Source organism: Pollachius pollachius (genome assembly GCF_949987615.1).
Source record: "Pollachius pollachius genome assembly, chromosome: 5".
Lineage (NCBI taxonomy): Eukaryota > Metazoa > Chordata > Actinopteri > Gadiformes > Gadidae > Pollachius > Pollachius pollachius.
The window spans coordinates 5,552,747-5,572,515 of record NC_136938.1 but is presented as its reverse complement, the minus strand read 5'-3'; the positions used below and the strand labels follow the sequence as shown (position 1 = coordinate 5,572,515).

General features: G+C 46.3%; 3 protein-coding genes across 4 annotated transcripts in view; all 3 read left to right on the top strand.

Annotated features, from left to right (window-relative positions):
* Positions 1-163: 163 nt before the first annotated feature.
* Positions 164-2,436, top strand: cnep1r1 (CTD nuclear envelope phosphatase 1 regulatory subunit 1). Of its 2 annotated transcripts, none has more exons than XM_079736313.1 (7): positions 164-291; positions 387-502; positions 1,025-1,096; positions 1,345-1,418; positions 1,581-1,690; positions 1,930-1,984; positions 2,070-2,436. In XM_079736313.1, exons 2-7 carry the CDS (start codon positions 424-426, stop codon positions 2,124-2,126), a joined length of 447 nt encoding a protein of 148 aa, XP_079592439.1. In that variant the 5' UTR covers positions 164-291; positions 387-423; the 3' UTR covers positions 2,127-2,436. The 2 variants fall into 2 exon arrangements, with proteins under 2 accessions (XP_079592439.1, XP_079592438.1); XM_079736312.1 differs by having other exon boundaries at positions 387-514.
* A 725-nt stretch (positions 2,437-3,161) lies between these two features.
* On the top strand, positions 3,162-13,252 carry heatr3 (HEAT repeat containing 3). The gene is made up of 15 exons (XM_079736539.1): positions 3,162-3,406; positions 3,852-4,024; positions 4,746-4,833; positions 5,082-5,182; positions 5,413-5,522; positions 5,634-5,774; positions 6,206-6,504; positions 7,605-7,695; positions 7,847-8,001; positions 8,241-8,323; positions 9,709-9,845; positions 10,242-10,330; positions 10,519-10,662; positions 12,242-12,418; positions 12,901-13,252. Exons 1-15 carry the CDS (start codon positions 3,260-3,262, stop codon positions 13,012-13,014), a joined length of 2,049 nt encoding a protein of 682 aa, XP_079592665.1. The 5' UTR covers positions 3,162-3,259; the 3' UTR covers positions 13,015-13,252.
* A 1,370-nt stretch (positions 13,253-14,622) lies between these two features.
* tent4b (terminal nucleotidyltransferase 4B) overlaps positions 14,623-19,769 on the top strand; it is a 29,529-nt gene continuing 24,382 nt past the window's right edge. The window contains exon 1 of the mRNA XM_079737053.1: positions 14,623-15,529. Within this exon, the coding sequence (XP_079593179.1) occupies positions 14,943-15,529 (587 nt within the window). The 5' untranslated portion in view covers positions 14,623-14,942. The remainder of the gene's footprint in view (positions 15,530-19,769) is intronic.

Genomic DNA, 19,769 nt, shown 5'->3' with positions numbered 1-19,769 from the left:
CATCTCCAAAAATAGTGATTTGTGTGAATAAAAACAAATATTAAATAAAAAAGTGTAAATGTGGTTCTTTCGATGGATCCTTAAAGTCTGCCCCCAACCCCCTGACCCTGTGGGATTGGTTGGACAAGGTCACGTGGATCAGACTGACGCATAGGAATGCAAGGTAGAACCAGGCTAGAGGGATGTGGAAGGAAGCCCATACACACGGGGCCCAATGCATCAGTCTCTGCGTTTCTGCCCCATGTCATCTAGTGCCATGTGTTTGATTACATTGTGATTTTAATTGTAATTGTAAGTATACTTACTGCCTTCTACTATACAGATATTTTGTGATATATGCAGTTGCATTTCCGTTCCCTAATCCACTTTTACTTTGCCCACTGAAGTTGTGAAATCGCCAATCAGTTGTTGGTGATATTGCGCATGCGCTGTACTGGCTCTGGGGGAAGGCTGCGCCAGGTTGTGGACGAAATAGCGATGAACTCCTTGGAGCAGGCCGAAGGTAACAACCATGGCAAGCGAACTATTTATCTTACATAAACCTGAAATGAAGTAGTCTTCAAGTGCACAACTTCGGGTAAAAACGGAATAGGCCTACTCTAAATATATGGATCTTAAAATCCATGGCTGCCTGTGTGTCGGCTAGAACCGGTGCAGCTAACGCTAGCTCGCTAGCTGCTACATGATATCATCTCTTGACTTCCGTCCTCCGTGTCTACCGACATATAGTCTTGGATTATTTGAGACGCTGTCATTTACAGTAATCTAATTCCATACTAAACCTGCGGGCAGGAGTGTCCTTTTCTAACCATGCACTTTGTCAATATCGATGACCCGAGGTTTTATTTACATGGGCTCAATCTCCACGCATGGACCCAAGCTATTGGGCTTTTTTTTTTTTCCTGAAGCAAATTGTTAATTTATATGCCAACAAATCACCTCAGGGGTAGGCCTAAACATAAATTCAGCATCTGAACGAAGATGATTCACATGTTTAATATTCCTCTCTGTTTTCTGTGTCCAGACTTGAAGGCCTTTGAGAGAAGACTGACGGAATATGTCTCCTGTCTGCAGCCTGCAACGGGCCGGTGGCGAAGTGAGTCCTCCTCCAACCGAATAGTTTCAAATGGCATCTAAACATATTAATGTGTAGTATTATTACTGCTGTATGGAAATTATCTCAGTTAAGTTATCTCAGTTAAGTCTCAGTTACCTTGCAACTCTGATTTGTTTATCCTGTAGATCTCTCTGTAGGCACACTGGGCAACAATGGCCTGTCAGATTGTAAACTTAATGTCATATGATAAAATATGATGTAATAGTCATTGTTGTTCTCGTTTCCAGTGATTTTGATAGTCGTCTCTGTTTGTACGGCTACGGGGGCATGGAACTGGTTAATAGACCCCGACACGCAGAAGGTAAGGCTTTTATTTTAATTCGGGATCTTTTTGTTTATAGATTGTAAAAAATATGGGTCAGCAACAGTTTTGTACTTAATTTTTTAATAACGCTTTTGTTAAATGAATGAAAACTACACATCTTCATTTTATAATATTGTTTTATTTTTTGTTCCCTTACAGGTTTCCTTTTTTTCGTCTCTTTGGAATCATCCTTTCTTCACCATCAGTTGTATCACACTCATAGCGCTGTTCTTCGCTGGAATACACAAGCGGGTGGTCGCACCGTCAATGTATCCTTCTGTGCAATCAGCTCTCAACTCTATGCTCTTTATTTATTAGTCGGCGCTTGTAGGCGTATTTATTTTATTCATATGGTTAGATTTGATTGTTACAGTTCAAAAGGTCCAAAACAAGACTCACATGTGGTTTTGATAATGCACTATTTAGTACATGAATACAGATAATGCACTCTGTAATGCATGGATACGATAAAGTTCACTGCTCACATCTTTAACTCCCTATCCGTCAGTATTGCTGCTCGTTGTCGGACGGTTTTAGCTGAATACAACATGTCCTGTGACGATGTAAGTACTCTGAATGTTAAGTATTCCCCTGACTCTAGCCTGTTTTCCCTATTGTAACCAATTTGTTTTTGTGTTTTTCTTGCAGACAGGAAAACTTATTCTCAAACCACGGCCAAACCCACATAGCAAGACATTTGCATGACCGTCTGAATGGCTTGTGGATCTGCTTCTCAAATCCTTTAAACTACCTGTTAAATACCTATTAAATAGGCTTACATGGAAAGGATAATGGCACAGAGACATAGGTTTCTATACAGCAGAAATGCCTTTGAACAAACCTGCCTTCGGTGTGTGTAGATATCATAAAGGTTTCAAAGGTCGGTTATCTGCTCATATGCCTTGTTGATATATTTTATTAATTCAGTTCAAATGTATTGATTGTTCATGATGTAATGTATTTTAGATAAATAATTATTTTAAAATGTATTTACAAATAAATACCTAAAAAAGTATATATTTCTCTTTTTGTCATTGTCTTAGTTGTGTAGATGCAACTCTAACCCTAATGAACTGTGATGGGCATGTTTTTTTGGTCATTCTTTAGTTATTACTGTGGAATGAGTTGTCATTATGGGTGTTTGAAACTGCCCTCATGGAAGTCCATTCAAAACGTTTTCATTTACCTAGTTGTGGTATATTTATTATGAAGATTGTTCAAAACTATAACTTTTGAGTCCTCTCAAAATGGCGGAGTAGCCCCCACAGATGATGCATTTTGACGCCTGCCGTGCAAGGTGACCACTGGAGAAGGTCGATTGGGATAACCATCCACAAGAGGTCGCTGTAAGGGTCGAAAACCAACCGGGGACTGATGTTGGGTGTGGACCACTTGAATTTACTTTCTAACTTGTTAGTATATAACTCGGAGCTGTTTAGAAGATTGGCTCTCTAAATGGCCCTGGTATGAATAAGGTATTTATAACAATTTTATAAACATGCAAAAAATACATTATCACTAGATATCGATCTACATGTCTGACATGTTGCACACGTTGAATCATTTACTTAAAAACATAGCCTCGACAACTTTGCATTAGTTCCCTACACAAGTCATGGACCCGACCCACCGTGAGGCTATGGCGATGTGGGACCAAGCTCTGAAGAACCATTTATTTTCACGACGGTTTTGCGACGCATTGACGTTTCGAAATCCGGCCTCCCGTTTCCGGCAGAGGACTTCCACATGGCCACGGATCCCTCTGTGATGTTTTGACACTACATCCATTAGTAAGGAACCACATCGAATGAACTGCTGGTGATTGACAGCGATCGAACATGGGTAAAAGTAAGAATAACAAATTCAAGCGTCCGCAGTTCAACTCTGCAGGTCTGCCTGTAGGGGCTGTGAAGGATGTGGAGGAAGAGCACGAAGAGGAGGACCACGTTGATGCCGACTGCCCGGCTGCAGAGCTGCTGGAGAAAGTAGGAATATCAACATTATAAACCCCCATGCAGAAGGCCTGTTTCTGTTATACTGCCATGATTTAGTTCTGCTCAATGACATCGTGCCACTGTTTTTTTCATGAAATGGATGACATGAGTTGTCATAAACTAACATAGCTTATATGTTGGCTCACCCTTTGCAAACTTTGATCGTTGCAAAGCTACGGATGCTGTTATTGTCACCATTTGTTAGTCATCATCGATCTACTAGTAACGTCTACCAGCTGTGTGATTTACACAAAGACAGACAGACATAACCACACACACACACCCACGGACACACAGATATAAACACCCACTTTATGTTCACTCACACAACTGGTTTTATTCATGATCTCCTACACAATGTATGCTGACTCTTGGCAAGCATCCCCCTTCACATTTTCACTAACATTCTTTACAAATACTTCATCTTCCCTTAAAGCTGCAGAGTCCTAGTGCCGATGTGCGTGAATTCGCCTGTGCCAGCATATCACGGGTGGTGCAACAGAGCCAGACCATCCCCAGCTTCCTCCAGAGGGATGTGGTGAAGCGCCTGGGGCCCATGCTGCTGGACTGCAGCCTGGCGGTCAGGGAGACGGCCGCCGGGGCCCTCAGGTCAGCCCCTTCAAAATGCATCACACAGTATGCAGACACTCATTCGATAAGATGAACACAGACGGCAAGGAGTAGAGATACCCTTTTTGATTGTAGAATCAGAGAAAGGTGGACTTAAAAGTTCCTCTGATGGTCAACCATGGTTGGTGTAATATACCATAATGGATCCATGCTTGATGCACTTGAACTCCAGCCCCTTTTGGACTTGACACAGATAGAAGAAGTGAAGTCTAATCGATGTGGTGAACCTTGAACTAGTGTATCCCCTTTTACCTTTCAGTTACAATACATTACATGATTAATATGGTTTGTTTATTTTTAAACATAGGGTTTGACAAGTCAATCTGAGCAATAATGTACAAGCTTTTTCATCAAGCCTCAAATTGGATTTGTTCTTATCATATTGTTGACCAGTCATCAGTTAACAGCTGAATGGTAACAAATAAAAATCTGCTTTCTAAATTATTCTTTCAATTGGAACATTGTTTTTTTTTCTCTGACCATAATGTTATAAAATAAACAAATCGGTAATAGGCATTTCATACATTATAATTGTATTATTTATCAAACAGCTGTTGCATTAGAAAACAGATGACAAATGAGAACGCAGTAGCCACAGGCCTCTGATGCTGTACACACCCACATACTCACTCTCTCACTTACTCACTGTTTTGTTTACTCAAGCAATGTGTCATTGTGTGTGTGTCTCTTCTCGGGGCAGGAATCTCAGTGCATGTGGCGGTCATGAGGTCTGCGAGGACATGGTGAAGCAGGACATTCTGACGCCCCTGACATCTCTGCTCAGAGAGGTGAGGCTTGACCAACACTGCAAAACAACAAGTCATAATTTAAGTGTAATACTGTGTAATGCATTTCCAAGGTTGTTTCTCCAAGATGTGTCTCCTTGGTTATAGTTTTTCTTTTGATATATGTATGATGTATACCCAAGATACAATTAGTACCAACACACCTCACATATAGCCACTTTGCAGGTGAACACATGAACACATGAGGTTTTGTGAACGCTTCCACTGGTTAATCTGTTTCTGTTTTTTAGTGTTGTGCCGGTTTCGAGGCCAGCACGCTGTCCATGGCGGATCAGAAAAACACAGTCCAAGATGTGGCCTACGAGTCAGTGAATTTACTGTGGAATCTATGGTAAGACAAATGTTTGCATGGGCAATAACATCCCCCCATTGGTATCTGCATTAATTATTGTCTGATTCATTGGCAGCCGTTACCACCTTCGTTCATTGACCTGTTGTTTTAACTGACATCGTTTGTAACCCTGATCCTCACTCATGATGTACTGAGAAATAACAGCAGTCTCACCATGTGTGAGATCGTCACCTTGTGTTTCATGTGACCTGTGTTCATTGTGTTGTCAGTGAGAGCAGCAGCCAGGCGCTGTCTGTGTTCAACAAGGCCGGCCTTCTGGACGTCATTATCCAGTGTCTGGAGACACACACGCACAATGTGGAGCTGGCCATATCTGCCGGTAGGTCTCAATGACGTGTGTGTATGTGTGGATGTGTGTGCCAATGGCAAACACTCCCCTCAGTGCGATTGGCCGTGCATTAATGCACGCCGCTGTTTGTGGTGTACGCAGCCAACTGTTTACACACCGTGACGGAGGATAATCCGGAGCTGCTGTGTAGCATGAACGTAGCCGTGCTGACAAGCCTGGAGAAGGTGCTGGGTTCAACCTCCCCCGGCATGGCCCACAACCACCTGAGGACGCTGGCCGCAGGTGAATAAGCCACTTACGTTTCTTTAAAGGTGACCTATTACACCATCAGGTGTGAGTGTGATTAGCAGTTACAAGCCGTTTTGAAAATCTGCCTCTTCTGACTTCACAAGTGGGCGTGTCCACCTAGACGTATGACGGATTGATGAGCCACATTGGCTACAGTCCACTGGGTAGGCTGGAAGACTTGATCTTTCCAGCACACATCTAGGTGGAAACGCCCACTTGTGATGTCAGAAGTGGCAGATTTTCTAAACGGCTTGTAACGACTAATCACACCACCTCAGGTGGTATAACATTCAACCTTTTTGAAGTTTGAACCGCGATCCAAAAACGCTTCTTGCCGTCGTCCTCGCGAGCTGTTTAGTGTTTGGAGGTCAGTGGAATGTGACCGTCCGTCCGTCCGTCCGTCCCTCTCCCCTCGACCCACACAGGGGTGATGTGGAACCTGAAGAGCAGCCTGCCGGCCGCCCGCCAGGCCCAGACGCTCAGCGCCGTGGCCGCCACCCTGGCCCAGTGCCTGGCGCTGGACGCCGGCGCGCTGCTGCCCCGGCTGAGGGCGGCGGAGGAGGCCCGCTTTGCCGGCGCCGCCGCGGAAACGGCGTCGGCGGAGCAGGCGGGAGGGGCTTCCGAAGTGCTGGAGATGGAGGAGATGGAGGAAGAGGAAGAGGCGGCGCCCAAGAAGAACGGGAAGAAGGCGGTGAAAGACAACGACTTCTCTGACCTCTTGCCGGTGAGTGGCGCGTAGCTTCTCAACACCTGGCGCCTTGCCGCTGGGCCGACTGGGGTAACGATCCGCGCCCGCTGGGGCAGATGCCGCCGCAAGGACTTTTTGTCGGGAATAAAACGTTGTAGGCTGTGGGGAATCGAGCCCGTGGCTGTCTAGTCATGGGACACTCACAGTGGCATCAACTGTGAATGCCGATTCATGCTGTGTCTTCAAGCTGCGTGTCTAATTTTAAACAGCAAAGGGCTTTTACCTTGACCCACAGTAAGCGCTTCCGTCATGGATGGGGGGGGGGTGGGGATTGACCTTTGATGCATGCCAGGAAGAAGCACTTTTGTTGTGGGAGTGATTTGGGGCTCGTCGGCTAGTGACATCCAGACTCCCATCAGCGGGGTTTGCTGTGATTTAACCGGAGGTCTGATGATGCGTTCACCTAAAAGCGAAGGCACGGAGCAAAAAGCAAATAAGTAACGACCAACAGAATAGAGACCACCAGGTTCACGCCGATTTTGCTTGATTCTACTCATGCGAACGATGCAAATTTGTCATTGGCTGGAGTGGAAATATTTGAACTCTCCCGTGAATTCCGCTTGATGCTTAATCACTCGTGCGAGCGACCTCGCCCAAGTAACGCGAGTAGAATAACGATGCCACTTTTGGTGCGAACACAGCGGTGGAGTTCACATGGGGATCCAGACCAGCGAACCTCCCCACCTCCAACCCTCCCTGAGCAGACCAGACCTCAGCCAGACAGAGCTGTCCCTCTCAGGCCCGTCTGGCACTGCACTGTCATCAGGGATGACACTTGTGGTGTACAAAAAACCCTGTCGCTGTTTGGCTCACGCTATACCGACGTGTATTTGTGTAGATATAGATCTTTACAAATCTATAGATAGATATATCTAATATAGATAAATGTAAGACAATTGCCCACACTGCATCAACCTCTCCATCACCTCTCTGTAGCTTTATCTTTCGTCAAGGTTCTCTCTATTCTAACAGTTTATCGAAATGTAGCACCATGGCCCCTGGAGGTCAGGGTGTTGGTGATGAGTGGTTGTTCCGGGCTGGTTCTGAACTGCTGCCCCTTTGTCTCCGGGCTCCAGAGGGATAAGGGAGAGCTGAGGGATGCAGTGGCTCTGCTGTCTGCCCAGCAGACGTCTTTGGAGATCATCGTCAACATGTGCTGCTCGGACGGTGAGTGCCGACGCCGCTGGTGACCCCTGCCCTGTCTGCCTTTGGGCTGAGGGGGTGTGTGTGTGTGTGTGTGTGTGTGTGTGTGTTCATTGTTGTATGTGCGTTCATGGTATGTTGTGTGTTCCCACGGGGGCCTGCTGTTGGTGTCCAGACCCGTCGGATGACGAGTGGGAGGAGGCGTCCAGCAGCGACGAGGGCGAGGCGGGGCCGGACGCCCTCTGTGACGGGCTGTCGGGTCTCATGTCCCCACTCTGCCTGTCGGCCGAGGTCCACGCGGCCCTCGTACACCACCGCATCCCCGAGAAGGCATGTTCACCCAGCGCCCATCACTGCATTCTGCCCCACAGCCTGCTGAAACACAAACCGCGCATTAGACACGGTTTAGTTTAAGATGCTCTCAAATGTCCTTATCTGATTTATGGACTACATAAAAATGTCCCATTTGATAAAAAAAAAGGTTATGCTAATGTACAGGCATTGCTATTGGACGTACCATTACATGCCTAAGCTATGTTCTAATAGAGGGTTTTTATTTAATGTTCCAGGTGCTCAGGAAGACCCAGTTTCCTTGCAAGGAGGCCATGGATGTGTGCCAGCAGAATCCATCTTGGAAATGCCTGATCAAAAAGTAATTGTAGAAGTAGTTACTCTGTAATATAGTCGTGTGTATTTCAGACTTCACTGTGCATGCTGGTCGTGGCCACTTGTTTGAAAGGACAGTGCAGAGGTTGGTGTGTTTTGCTCCCCGCCTGAAGGTTCTGGGCTCAGTTCCCCAATCTCCACATCCTCCGGGAGGGTCGGGCATGTTTTAAAGATCCCATGGCATGAAGATGTCACTTTCTGAGGTTTTCTAACATTAATGAGTTCACTTAGCCTCCCTATGGTCCCCCAGTAGCTAGAAAGTGCGTTGGGTGTAAAACGAGCACTAGGCATTCTGCTCCGCCTTTGAAAAAAAACGAAGCTCAGATGCGCCGTTTTGTAATTTTACATGCTATCCTACCTCCCCTTTCTCTTCTTTGCCCAATCAGCTACGACCGTGCGAGCGCCACATGTGTGTGTGTGAGTACACATACCGTAACGCAAGTGTTGTACACTTCTTTGTTATTTTGATAACCGTTCTGCTGTTAAGGTTATGGCGCATAACACGTCGGGTTCTCTGACGCCTCTGGTATTTCCACAACGAGACTCGTAGTGGGGGTTATCTCAGCCATGGTTGAGAAGGAATTGGGGGGAAGGAACTTTGGCTTTGACTCCATGAAGTACATGAACCACGGAGGAGAAAGGGATTGTTGCCCGCGATTGTTTCTCGGCGGAGCCCTGCCGCCCGCTGCTGCGAGGCACCACCGCCGCAGGGCCCCACCGCCGCGAGGCCCCACTGCCGCGAGGCACCACCACTGCAGGGCACCACTGACGTGGGGCCCCAGCCGCTGCCACGAGGCACCACCGCCTCTGCCCGCTGCCCTATCTATATACCTGTATTAAAGTAGCATGCCATGGGATCTTTAAGCTCCGCTCCAAATTCACAATCAGTCGCTTTGGCAAAAGTGTGCCGACTGACCGGTCCACCTTCTGGACTGCTGTGTGAATGACTTCCCTGTGGGAGCCATATACGTGGGTTTCCTGTGTTCTGCTCTTGGCGCGCAAACTTTGGGTGATGGCGTTGTTCACCGGGGGTTGTGCCTGATATTGGTGGTCATGTCTGATTGCATTCCCCTATCTGTCTGTCTGTTTGTTTGTTTGTTTGTTTTTGGCATTGACACAGAGTGAGAGGGAGAGAGTGAGCTTGGAAGTGATTCTTTTTAATATCAAAGATCCGGTCACTGGTACCAATTTGTATTACAACGTGTTTACGAAGAGGGAGAATTAAGAATCAAAGGTATGCAAGAAGTGGAACTAGATTATTTTAACTACGGGCATCACAAGTGTATTCTTCAACATTTACTCTAAGTTGGAATGCCTAGCCGCTACAGTCCCCATGCGTGCGGACCTGACGGAGGCTGTGTTTCCCTGCAGGATGCAGCGGGTACAGTACCGGGCGCTGACCTGTCTCCACAACATCCTCTCCACCATGGACGTGGAGTCGCTGGGCGGGGCGGAAGCCCTGCAGGGCGTTGCCCAGCACCTGTCCTCGCTGGTCTTCAGCCCGCCAGGTGAGCCCTTTTTTACAATCGGCCTCGGGACCGATTGTAAAAGAACCTCGGGACCTGGACTTGCTGGGACACGCTGCATGACATCGGGGAACGAGTCAGTCTTGAACGGTCATGAGTATTCTGCCATATAAGCCAGCAGTGCCAATTTCCAGAATCACTGCGACTATTTAATGACGCCAAAGTATACTGGCATTATTAGTTAAAGTGTTGTTTTTATATTAAAACCCAAAAAAGCCATGGACAGAAAATTTTAACAGGCTAGAAATAGTTGGCTACAGAACTCAATAATTCAACTGCCTGAATATTTTGGAAGCCTTTGTGGGCTGTATTTTCCGGTACTATAACGGCATCCCATACAGGCGTCATTCCATCGCTGCTCTGTTTTTGTTTTTCCAGAGATCCCCAAGGAGGAGGAGTTCCTGGAGGCTGTCACCAGCGCCATGCGCTCCCTCCTGCAAACGATTGCATCTAAAAACATCCCTCAGGTATTGCAGGGGGCTTCCCTTCTCAAGTGTCTCATGTATTATGCAGACGTTGAGCCTCCACCCACCATCATATTTAATTCACCCAGCGTTTGTTGAGCTGAAATATGAGCTGATTGTCACCTGTTTGGACATGTCCACTGCCACGCCCGCCTGCCTGAGCTGACATGTTTTCCAACCCTGCTCCCCAGTGCATGAGCCCTCAGCAGCTGATGAGCCTGAGCGAGGCGGCTACGCGCTGCGACGTAGTCAGCGTGCGGGTCAATGCCCTGGCCATCCTGGGCATCACGGGCAGCACGCTGGCCAAAGAGAAGGGAACGGCAGACACTCTCCAGGTACCAGTCTACTGCAGCCACTCCTCGCTCTTAAAAACAGAAGTAGTCAAAACGCCCGCCCTTCCGCCGTTAAACGAGGTGTCAGCGATTCTAGGCCGAAACATAAATGATCACAGGCTGTTTGTTTGTGATCTCGCTTCAAATACCAACACAAGTGACGCAGGGTCTCCGCGGGGTTGTTAGAGGTATTAAAAGGTAGTAAATGAAATTAGCCCAAATTAAGGCCATTAAAAAGTAATGAACGTCATCTGACGAGGTATTAAATTTCCAACAAGGCCTATGAGTTTTTCAATTTGTGTAATTTACGTGCAGGCCTATCTCCTAAAATTACTAAAACTTGCGTGGATTTATTTTTATGTTGCGAGTAGGACCTGAGGGGTATCTATGATGTCACGTGGTGCGTGCGCTGAAACAAACTGGATGGATTTACCCGGCTGGCTTGCTGCCAAACCACTTTGCGAGTTCGCTTCTGTTATTTCAAAGTCATTTGAAAGACAATAATGGGGAAATGTAATTTTTCGGACCTCTGGCTGGAGGAATCGATATTTAAAGAATGATTGTAAAAAAAAACATTTGTTTGACCGGTTGCCATGGTTATATCCGTGTGGTTAATTTGCAGTTGCGGTGTTAATTAGCGATGTCAGCTTACTGTTACATTAAACTGTAATCAGAAAACGCAGTTATATGCTATAGACCCTATAGTATCTGTGGTATAAAGGCTGGGACAAATTTCGAAATATAAATATCAATATCTTTGTTGAAAGCAGTGGCGGTGGGTCAATAGAGGGCGCTAGGGCGCCGCCCCTCGGTGAAATATTCACTTGAGTATATCTGCCAACTATTAATCAACTATTATCAATTAGAAATAAATCAACAAAAATACATAGCGTTTATCCTCGTTTAATTGTGTGATATACTCACTGCCAGCAACCATTTAAATGCGTCTGAACGTCAATGATTTGGGCTAGGCTAGTTATTGGTCATTCGAAATAAAGCCCTACTCCAAGTCAGCGGCGCCGCCACGTTGAAGTCAATGTATGCTCGCTAACTTTTTGCTGTCTATCAAGCAGAGACAGCTTTTCATTGGCGCAAGAAAATTCGCCCTCGGACGCACCAGTGTGCGCTCAAATGGTACCTTAGGCCTCCAATGGTATCACTTTTAATTTTTTGTTATCACCACAGGATTGGACAATTCAGCGAATAAATCAAATAGGCTACCTCCCTCAGCAGCATTCGCGCAACACAACTACATGTAGAGAAGAGATAGATCGCTAACTAGCAGAGAGTTGTAAGCACTTTCCACCCTTTTCAGTGGAGGAATTGGACTCAAGCAATGTTAAACTTAAAAGGAGCAAGTAAGTTACATATTAATTGAGTCTTTCGGCCTGTAGCATATAAATAAAATAAAGCAACTGTCCCATATTTCTAACTGCATTTGAAGTAGACATTGAGACTCATGGTGAAGGTATTAAAAAAGGTATTAAAAGGTAGTAAATTCAACTTAAGAATTTCTGTATAAACCCTGTGACGTCACATCAACATCGCTGATGCAACCTTTAAGCACTGTGATGTGTTGTAGATGATCGGGAATGCCCTGCTGCAAGTGGCCTCCAAGGACGCCAACCTGGTGGTGAACGGCGAGGCCCTGGATGCCCTCCTCGACGTGTTCGCGGACGGCGATGAGGCGGAGAAGGCGGCCAGGAACATCCAGTTGCTGACGGCTCTGAAGACTCTGCAGCCGGTCTTCAAGTCCAAGGTATGGGGTGGTTCTCTTCACCGCGGTGTCCCTCACCCGGCTGTAACATTTACGCTCAGGGCAATTTAGCAGACGCTTTTATCCGAACGCGACTTATAGGATATTTATCAGAAGAAAGGAAAACAATATATCGCTGGCGGTACAGCAAGGATGTTCATATAAAACAGTGCCAGGCACTAACAATCACTGGGTTAACCCATTCCCCGTATACAACAAAGATAGCTATGATAAGACGCTACAAAACTAAGTATACTATATTTAAGTGTAAGGATGTACTACATACAATAAGTGCGTACATGAAGTGCCAGGACGTACAACATACAATAAGTTTGTACATTAAGTGCAAGGACGTACAACATACAATAAGTTTGCACATTAAGTGCAAGGACGTACAACATACAATAAGTGCGTACATTAAGTGCTTTCGTTTTGATTTCATGCGTGATGCTATCTGATGACGCTCTGCGCTTCTCCTCCGATAGATTCGCAAGGAGGGGCGGGGGAAGTACAGCCCTGAGCAGCTGTGTGTTCTCGACAACATCAAAGTCAATCTGAGGCGCTTCATCGGCTACCTGGAGACAGTTATGAAGAAGTGAGCGATCCAGGACCCCGGCATATGCTGTTGAGCGACATGTGAATGACTGGCTGTATGTGGGCGAGATCAACGAGCAGTCATGGGATTTTAAAAAGATATAGGTGATTTCAAAGAGATGAATTGATCTATTTATTATATTTGTAGGAATGATTTTCTTCCATTTGCTCCCGATATTTTGGACAATTTATTTTAATGTTTTACTGTTTTTCATTTAAGGGAGTATGTTTTTTGAAAATATACAAAGGCAATAAAAACTAAAAAAATCATGGTCTGCTTGTTCACTTAAAAGTGCTTCCAATCCGAATTTGTATCATCATGATTTTGATATGATTAAGGATATGCAACAAGATATATTGATTTATGTGCAAAAACGTGAACTCTTCACTATGCAAATGCCTACGATTTAATTGACCTGCCAAGCTGATTCGATTAACCACAATTCCTGTTAGACAAAATCGGCCCCATTACATTCATATTATGTGCATTTAAATTGTAGACCATTTAAAGTAACACTTCAAAATCAAATCAGTCCGTGAATAACCTGTTGGGTGTTTTAAGACACTCCATACATCAGAGCCCCTATTATGCCACCAGGTGTTGGTGTGATTTAGCCTGGCTCCGCCCGCCTAAGTACTTCCGCTCAATTTGAATTCCCCTTGAGTACTAGGTCTGGGTCTGCGGTATGTTACTGGGTTTTCTCCGTCTAAATTTTCTGCGTCCAATCAGCGAACAGAGGGAGTGGCTGAGTCCAATGATGTTAAAGTCAGCCCTCGTTGACAGACATCTTCACGCACGGTGATTGGTTTGTTTACAGCCTGCGCGCAACGTGATTCCCGGCCAAACGTTAGCGATTGGTTATGGCAGATCCAGAGTGGCACTGGGCAGACCCAGTAGTTTTAAAATTCAACAGACACCTGCCTTCAAGTGAGTTAACGTTTTTCAATTGAGCAGGTCCAGAATCTGTGCAATTGAAAATAAGTACGAGAGTCTGGTAGGACCAGGCTAGGTATGATTAGCCATTACACACCTAACCCTTTGAAAATCTCCCATTTCCTGTGCATTAGGGAAATCACAAGTGGGAGTGTCCACCTAGACGTATGATGCATAAATAAACAACATTTGCTACAGTCCATTTGGTATGTTGCTTGACTGATACAGTAAATCCAGCACACATCAAGGTGGACACTCCCATTTGTGATGTCACTAATACGCAGCAAAAGGCAAGAAAGCCATTCAACGTATCTTTCCTAAAGCTGGCAAACTACTGTATATTCAATACACATTAAGTCGAATTATGTGACCTTTATATAACAGGAAATTCACTGTTTTATACATTTGGCAAGTGCAGAAGTATCGCACACTTGAGATTAGTTTGAGCATCATCATTCAAAGATAAATAAATGTTAATGGATGCTAATCATAAGCTCTACATCAAAAGTCAACCCTTTAACCAACCTGTAGGATTGCCTCTGAAAATATGGAATGACTAGCTCTTACGTAACCCCCCCACTCTTTTTTCTCTCTTACGTAACATCATTGTCTCCGCCCCTTTCATTCCCCAGGTCCGCGCTTGCGTACTGAGGCTCCGTGCTCCGCCATTGAAGGGACCCGTGATCGGTGGAAAGGGTCAGAAGCACTTCGGTAGGCAACGCTATCTTCGGTCTGCCAATTTGAAGTTTAAGCGTGAGCTCGTTTTTTTAAACACACAGCTCAACCTTCAGTCACATTTCTCTGTGGACGGTCTCAATTCACGGCGACCCGCGTAAGGTCCGAGGGAGCGCGTTATACCGCGTTCCGTAACGTAACGGACCTGCACAGCCCTTCAGCTATCAGACCGAAGCTAGGCTAGGCTAGGCTAGCCGGCTACCTGGCTAGCTTCACACGAGCTGAGCCTTCGCTCGGGGTGCTGTGCGCCCGCAGTGCCGTTTGATGGATCCGCGGATCGCCTGGTTGCAGCCAGAACAACGTGGACCCGCCAACAACCTGTGGATGCAGATCTGGGAGACAACACAAGGCCTGGGCTACCTGCATGTGAACAGCAACTACACCGCGGCTCCCCCTGCCACGCCGAGCCTGAAGGCGAACATCAACGCGGCGGCGGCGACGCCGGGCGACGCGCTCATCACCGGCAGACACGGGACTGTCACCTCCAGCAGCAGCATCAACAGCGGCCGGGAGGTCGGGAGTCAGGGGAGGATGTCTCACACGATGAAGGACGGGGACATCTTGAAACAGCGGGACTTTATTCCGCTGGAGTCCAACAACAACCAGAATAATCGCGCCTCGGGGAGGGCAGGTGTCGTCGGTGGTGTCGGGGGAGCGGGCCAACCGGGCACCGGGGGGGTCGCTCTGGGTGCAGGACACACCAACAAAAGGAAAAGGGACAATAAGGCCAGCACGTATGGATTCAATAGCAGCCTTTTGCACGCGGACGGCCCGGAGGTGTCACCCCCGCTGTCCACCGCATACAACGGGACGCCCTGGAAAGATAGGAACTACTCTGAAGGAATCATCGGGTAAGACATGGGTGACCGGGTTATTCTGGTGGTTAGGACCGTGTAACCATCGCTGTTGAGTTGAGGATATAATGGGGGGGGGGGACGTCCCATGTCTTCTGTCAATGGGGGAGAGTAGTGGGTTGTTTCTGTCCCGCAGTAGTGTCACCACATTGTCAACTTTAGTGACCTTCATACCCCGAGGTCTGGGCAATAAGTCAGTATTTCAGTCCACCCCCCCTCGCTTTTAGGTTTCTGTATTGAAATTACCCTGACGATAGGCACATATTCGTGCGAGACTTGGAAATTAATGCGATTCTTTTTGCAGGATGACTCAAATGTTGGATTGACTTTATTAGGTTATGCATGTAAGCCACATATTTTGTATTAACGTGTCTAAATGTGTAAGACATGTAGTTCAGGATGAGCCAGGCCGAAGTTTAGTCGTACCTGGACCATGAGCGACAGCAGCAGGTGCACCATGACTTCCTGACCGTGGATTCAGGGCATCGCCCTGTCAAAGTCAGAAAGCCATGCTCTCTAATAGAAAACCCTTCACACAATGACCATTCAATGAACCGCGATCCCTCGGTCATCGCTATAATATGGGCACATAATGTTCCAACACGTACTGCTACGGGTATATTACCCAAGTAAACTCTTCACGTCATTGAAGAGTCATTCTACTGAAGTCATTCTTACAGAGCAAACTCTGTAAGAATCACTTAATCTGCCCTACATTCCCTGTTCAAAAACGTTAATATTATAGAGGATTTTCCTTTCATGTTGTTAATTGCTCATAGGCCTAAGATTAATTCTTTCCTAGACGAAATCTATCACTAGCTAGAGTTAATTGGACCGTTTTTTAGGGGAGGGCACCATGGCAAATGATTGACAATCTCAACAATGTCCCTTTTCGGAACGATTTAGTTACAAGCAGATCTCAAAAGTTGAGATGACCTGAGACTCTTCCTGATGAATAAGCATCCGATATGTGCTGCAGGAGGCCTCAGGTGGTTGGGGCGGTATTTAAAAAAAACTATTTTGGTATTTGAGGTGTGTGTAGTTTGTGTTTGCCTGACATGTGTAGGCAAGAATCCCAGCCCAGAGCTGAGGCGTCCTGCGCTTATCCTCATTTATACTAATATGGAGGCAGTGTTTGCAAAAGGACATTCCTCAGAGATTAGGTCCTTCTTATTCCAGGACCTGAACACCAAGTGGCCTGGATGTCTCCGTCGCTACTCTTGTAACATTCGGTGTGCTCTTTCCTCCACTATTCAACCTCAAACTGAACTTTGCCATGCCTGTAACATGTGGCTTTAAATGTACCAGTATTTCGTAATGGTCCGATGCCTAAACGTCCCCCCATACATGCTGCGGTCAAAGTCCGACCTCTCTTTTGCTCCTTTGTCCCAGTCTCTCTCGTATACAGGAGAATCAAGAGTTTGGTTCGCTCAGAGCCAGCGGGGTCTGGGCCAAAGTGGAAAGTGATTAGCATCCTAATGTATCCGTCTTTTTTTCTCTGTGTGTGTGTGTGTGTGTGTGTGTGTGTGTGTGTGTGTGTGTGTGTGTGTGTGTGTGTGTGTGATTGTGTGTGTGTGTGTAAGAAACGGCAGAGGACCTTAACCTACACACTCGTACGTAGCCATAGTGTCAGTTTCGTTAACTTGTACCGTCACTGTGACACACATATTTTAGAAGACAGCAGCCAGTGGAGTGAGGGGTGGGAGTGGGAGAGGACACACGTTTTCAGCGAACTCTGTCTCTGTATTTAGAAGTTGCCTCGGTGATGCTGAGGGTCTCTGACGAGGTGTGGGCTCCATTTTTTGTAATGGGGCTGGCTTACTCTTTGGAGAGTGTTGGAACATTCTGCAAGGGTTTAGAGATGTCCCTCTCTGGAAAAGGGCGTAGTGTTTACATGTTACATGCTGAGTACACCCATTAGGCCCAACCCTTCGCCCAGCCGGCCAAACAAACACAGCATTCTGACGAGCGAGAGAATCCCAAGCATTTCCTACTGTCATGTGTTTCATCCGCTGGCCAAGCCGTTTTCTGAGAAAAGTGTCAAGAATATCCCAGAAACTTTCTCTTATTTTTATTTTTTTTATTAAAGAACCATTCCTTTCAAAATCAAGGTTAAGGCTATGACGTTAGTATCTCATTCACGTAACAAGCCAAGAAAGTGAATTCTTTGCAAATTTCAACTATGCGCCGTCTGACCTTTCCAAACCATTATGGCAAAAAATCGGTCTCCCAGTTTGGTTGCATTCTTTATTGACATACATTCTTTTTGAATTCCAAGTGTCCGCCTATCTGGTGTCGTTTTCACCTCCTTGTTCTCAAGCAGTATGCATGACTGGTCCAATCTGCCTGGTGTGAATTATTAAATGCCGGTGTCAATGCATCAATCCTCATCCAGGGAATCACTGGGACTTGTGGGCTCTGGAAACGCGCGGCTACCCGCCCTCTTGCTAAGTGCCGTTGGCTCACACAGCTCTCGCTGAGTTACGATTTCTGTTCCCAGCATGTAGTGCGGTGTATGCCTGGGACCACCGCTCCACTCTTGTCATCCACTATGCCCCTGACACTTCTCCCATACCCCCCCCCCCCCCCCCCCCCCCCCCCCTAACTCCTCAGATAGGTCTATTTGTCGTGGTTCCCCTTGTCTATTTTTCAGGCTGGCTCTTTGGTGAACCCAGGGCTGGTGTTGAGAACGGGGCTTTGTGGTGTAGGTGAAAATGGGCCCTTTTGTAAAGGCACTTGTGGGCAAGCTGCCTAATCTGCCTTCCCATGTGTAGTTAGGAATTTGTGTTGGCCCTCCCTCTCCCCTCCTCCTCTTCCTGTCCAATGGAAATCCTTCTAGAGCTCCCTTCTGATGTGGTCAGCAAGCCACAAGCTACATTCACACACCAGTTATCATACAGTGCTCAGATGTTTCCTCAGTTTGTTCTACACCTCCCTGAGAGGTCTCCCAGCTGTTTCTCAGGAGGTCGGCCTTAATGGTTTCCCTTTCCCTCTAACAATAATACAGGGGGGGAACAGATGTCCGCCCATTCGGTTGTGACCTGGGATGGCGTTTGCTTTGTAAATGTTAAGTTTGTTTCGGACATCGTCGATACCTTCATCTAATGTCGTTAATAATAACAAGTCTCAGGTTCTCAAGAAGAGGAAGCTGTATTGGTACATGTCACCATAATGGGGTCCTTTCTGATTTGAATAGGGTGCTAATGCTCATTATGCCCAGCACTTCACAATAGGTGTTTCATCTCTTTCAGGAATTCTTGAGAGATCGTTAATTCTATATATATTTATTGGCACAAAAGAAGTGACAATCCAAAGTATATATAAAAATAATTATGGCGGAGCTTAATGATGGCATGCAAGGCTTATAGTAAGACCCTGTCAACCCTGTAGGGTTGACAGGTCATCCTCATATTATGGATTATTGTTTCCTTAACATAATGACATAAAGGAAAGAAACCTTACCAGCCTATAATAATAGTAGATGAAACTGAAGTGACCCCAGAACCCATGAACACAAACTGACTGGTGAGAGATGGCCCTCTCTATTTAATGGCATATTGTCGGAGAGTTGTGTACTTTCTCATTCGTCAACACCTCATCAGTTTTGTGTATTTTTATAAGTAGACGGGCGCGTTGTTCTGGCCCGGTCGCAGCGGTCAGTTGTTGAAGAAGTAGGTTAGGCTAGGCGCTGGCATTCGGAGTGTCCATGTAACCGGAGCCTTTGGGTCAACCACAGATCAGATCATTCATTAAACATTGATGAATCAGACATCAACACCTGTGTGTGTGTGTGTGTGTGTCTTCATATTGTCTAGAGCGCTGTGTACAACTGATATCAAATGACGGTGCACAATAACTATGGCATTCTGTGTTGCTGTTCGCAGAGCTGTTACATCCTGTCTCCTAATTCACTGAACGCTAACCAGACAGCATGTCAAATTTTAATGTGTAACAGTTTGCTAGTGTAGCGAGGTGATAAATGGATTATTGTGTTTCCGCACGAACATTAATTGAATCAGTTCTACTTGCGCCTGAAGCATGTATAACGTTTTTTTGGGGCACAATTGTAGTGTGGAAAACCACAAACATTTGTTGCATGTTGTGATCCCGTTTGTGTGTCAGAGTACGACCATGCAGCAGTAGGTTCTCAGCTAACGGTGACAGATGGCCCGTGTATACATGAAGGCCCTTCCAGCAGCACCACGCCCAGCCAGGCTCCCGTTCTGCTCCTCTGCCT

Excerpts from the sequence above, each read along its gene's own strand:
- cnep1r1 (XM_079736312.1), top strand. The coding sequence starts at position 424 with ATGCGCTGTACTGGCTCTGGGGGAAGGCTGCGCCAGGTTGTGGACGAA. Across the intron at positions 1,097-1,344 it reads TGCAACGGGCCGGTGGCGAA|TGATTTTGATAGTCGTCTCT; the intron begins GTGAGTCCTCCT and ends TCTCGTTTCCAG. Across the intron at positions 1,419-1,580 it reads TAGACCCCGACACGCAGAAG|GTTTCCTTTTTTTCGTCTCT; the intron begins GTAAGGCTTTTA and ends GTTCCCTTACAG.
- heatr3 (XM_079736539.1), top strand. The coding sequence starts at position 3,260 with ATGGGTAAAAGTAAGAATAACAAATTCAAGCGTCCGCAGTTCAACTCT. Across the intron at positions 4,834-5,081 it reads TGACATCTCTGCTCAGAGAG|TGTTGTGCCGGTTTCGAGGC; the intron begins GTGAGGCTTGAC and ends TCTGTTTTTTAG. Across the intron at positions 9,846-10,241 it reads GCTGGTCTTCAGCCCGCCAG|AGATCCCCAAGGAGGAGGAG; the intron begins GTGAGCCCTTTT and ends TTGTTTTTCCAG.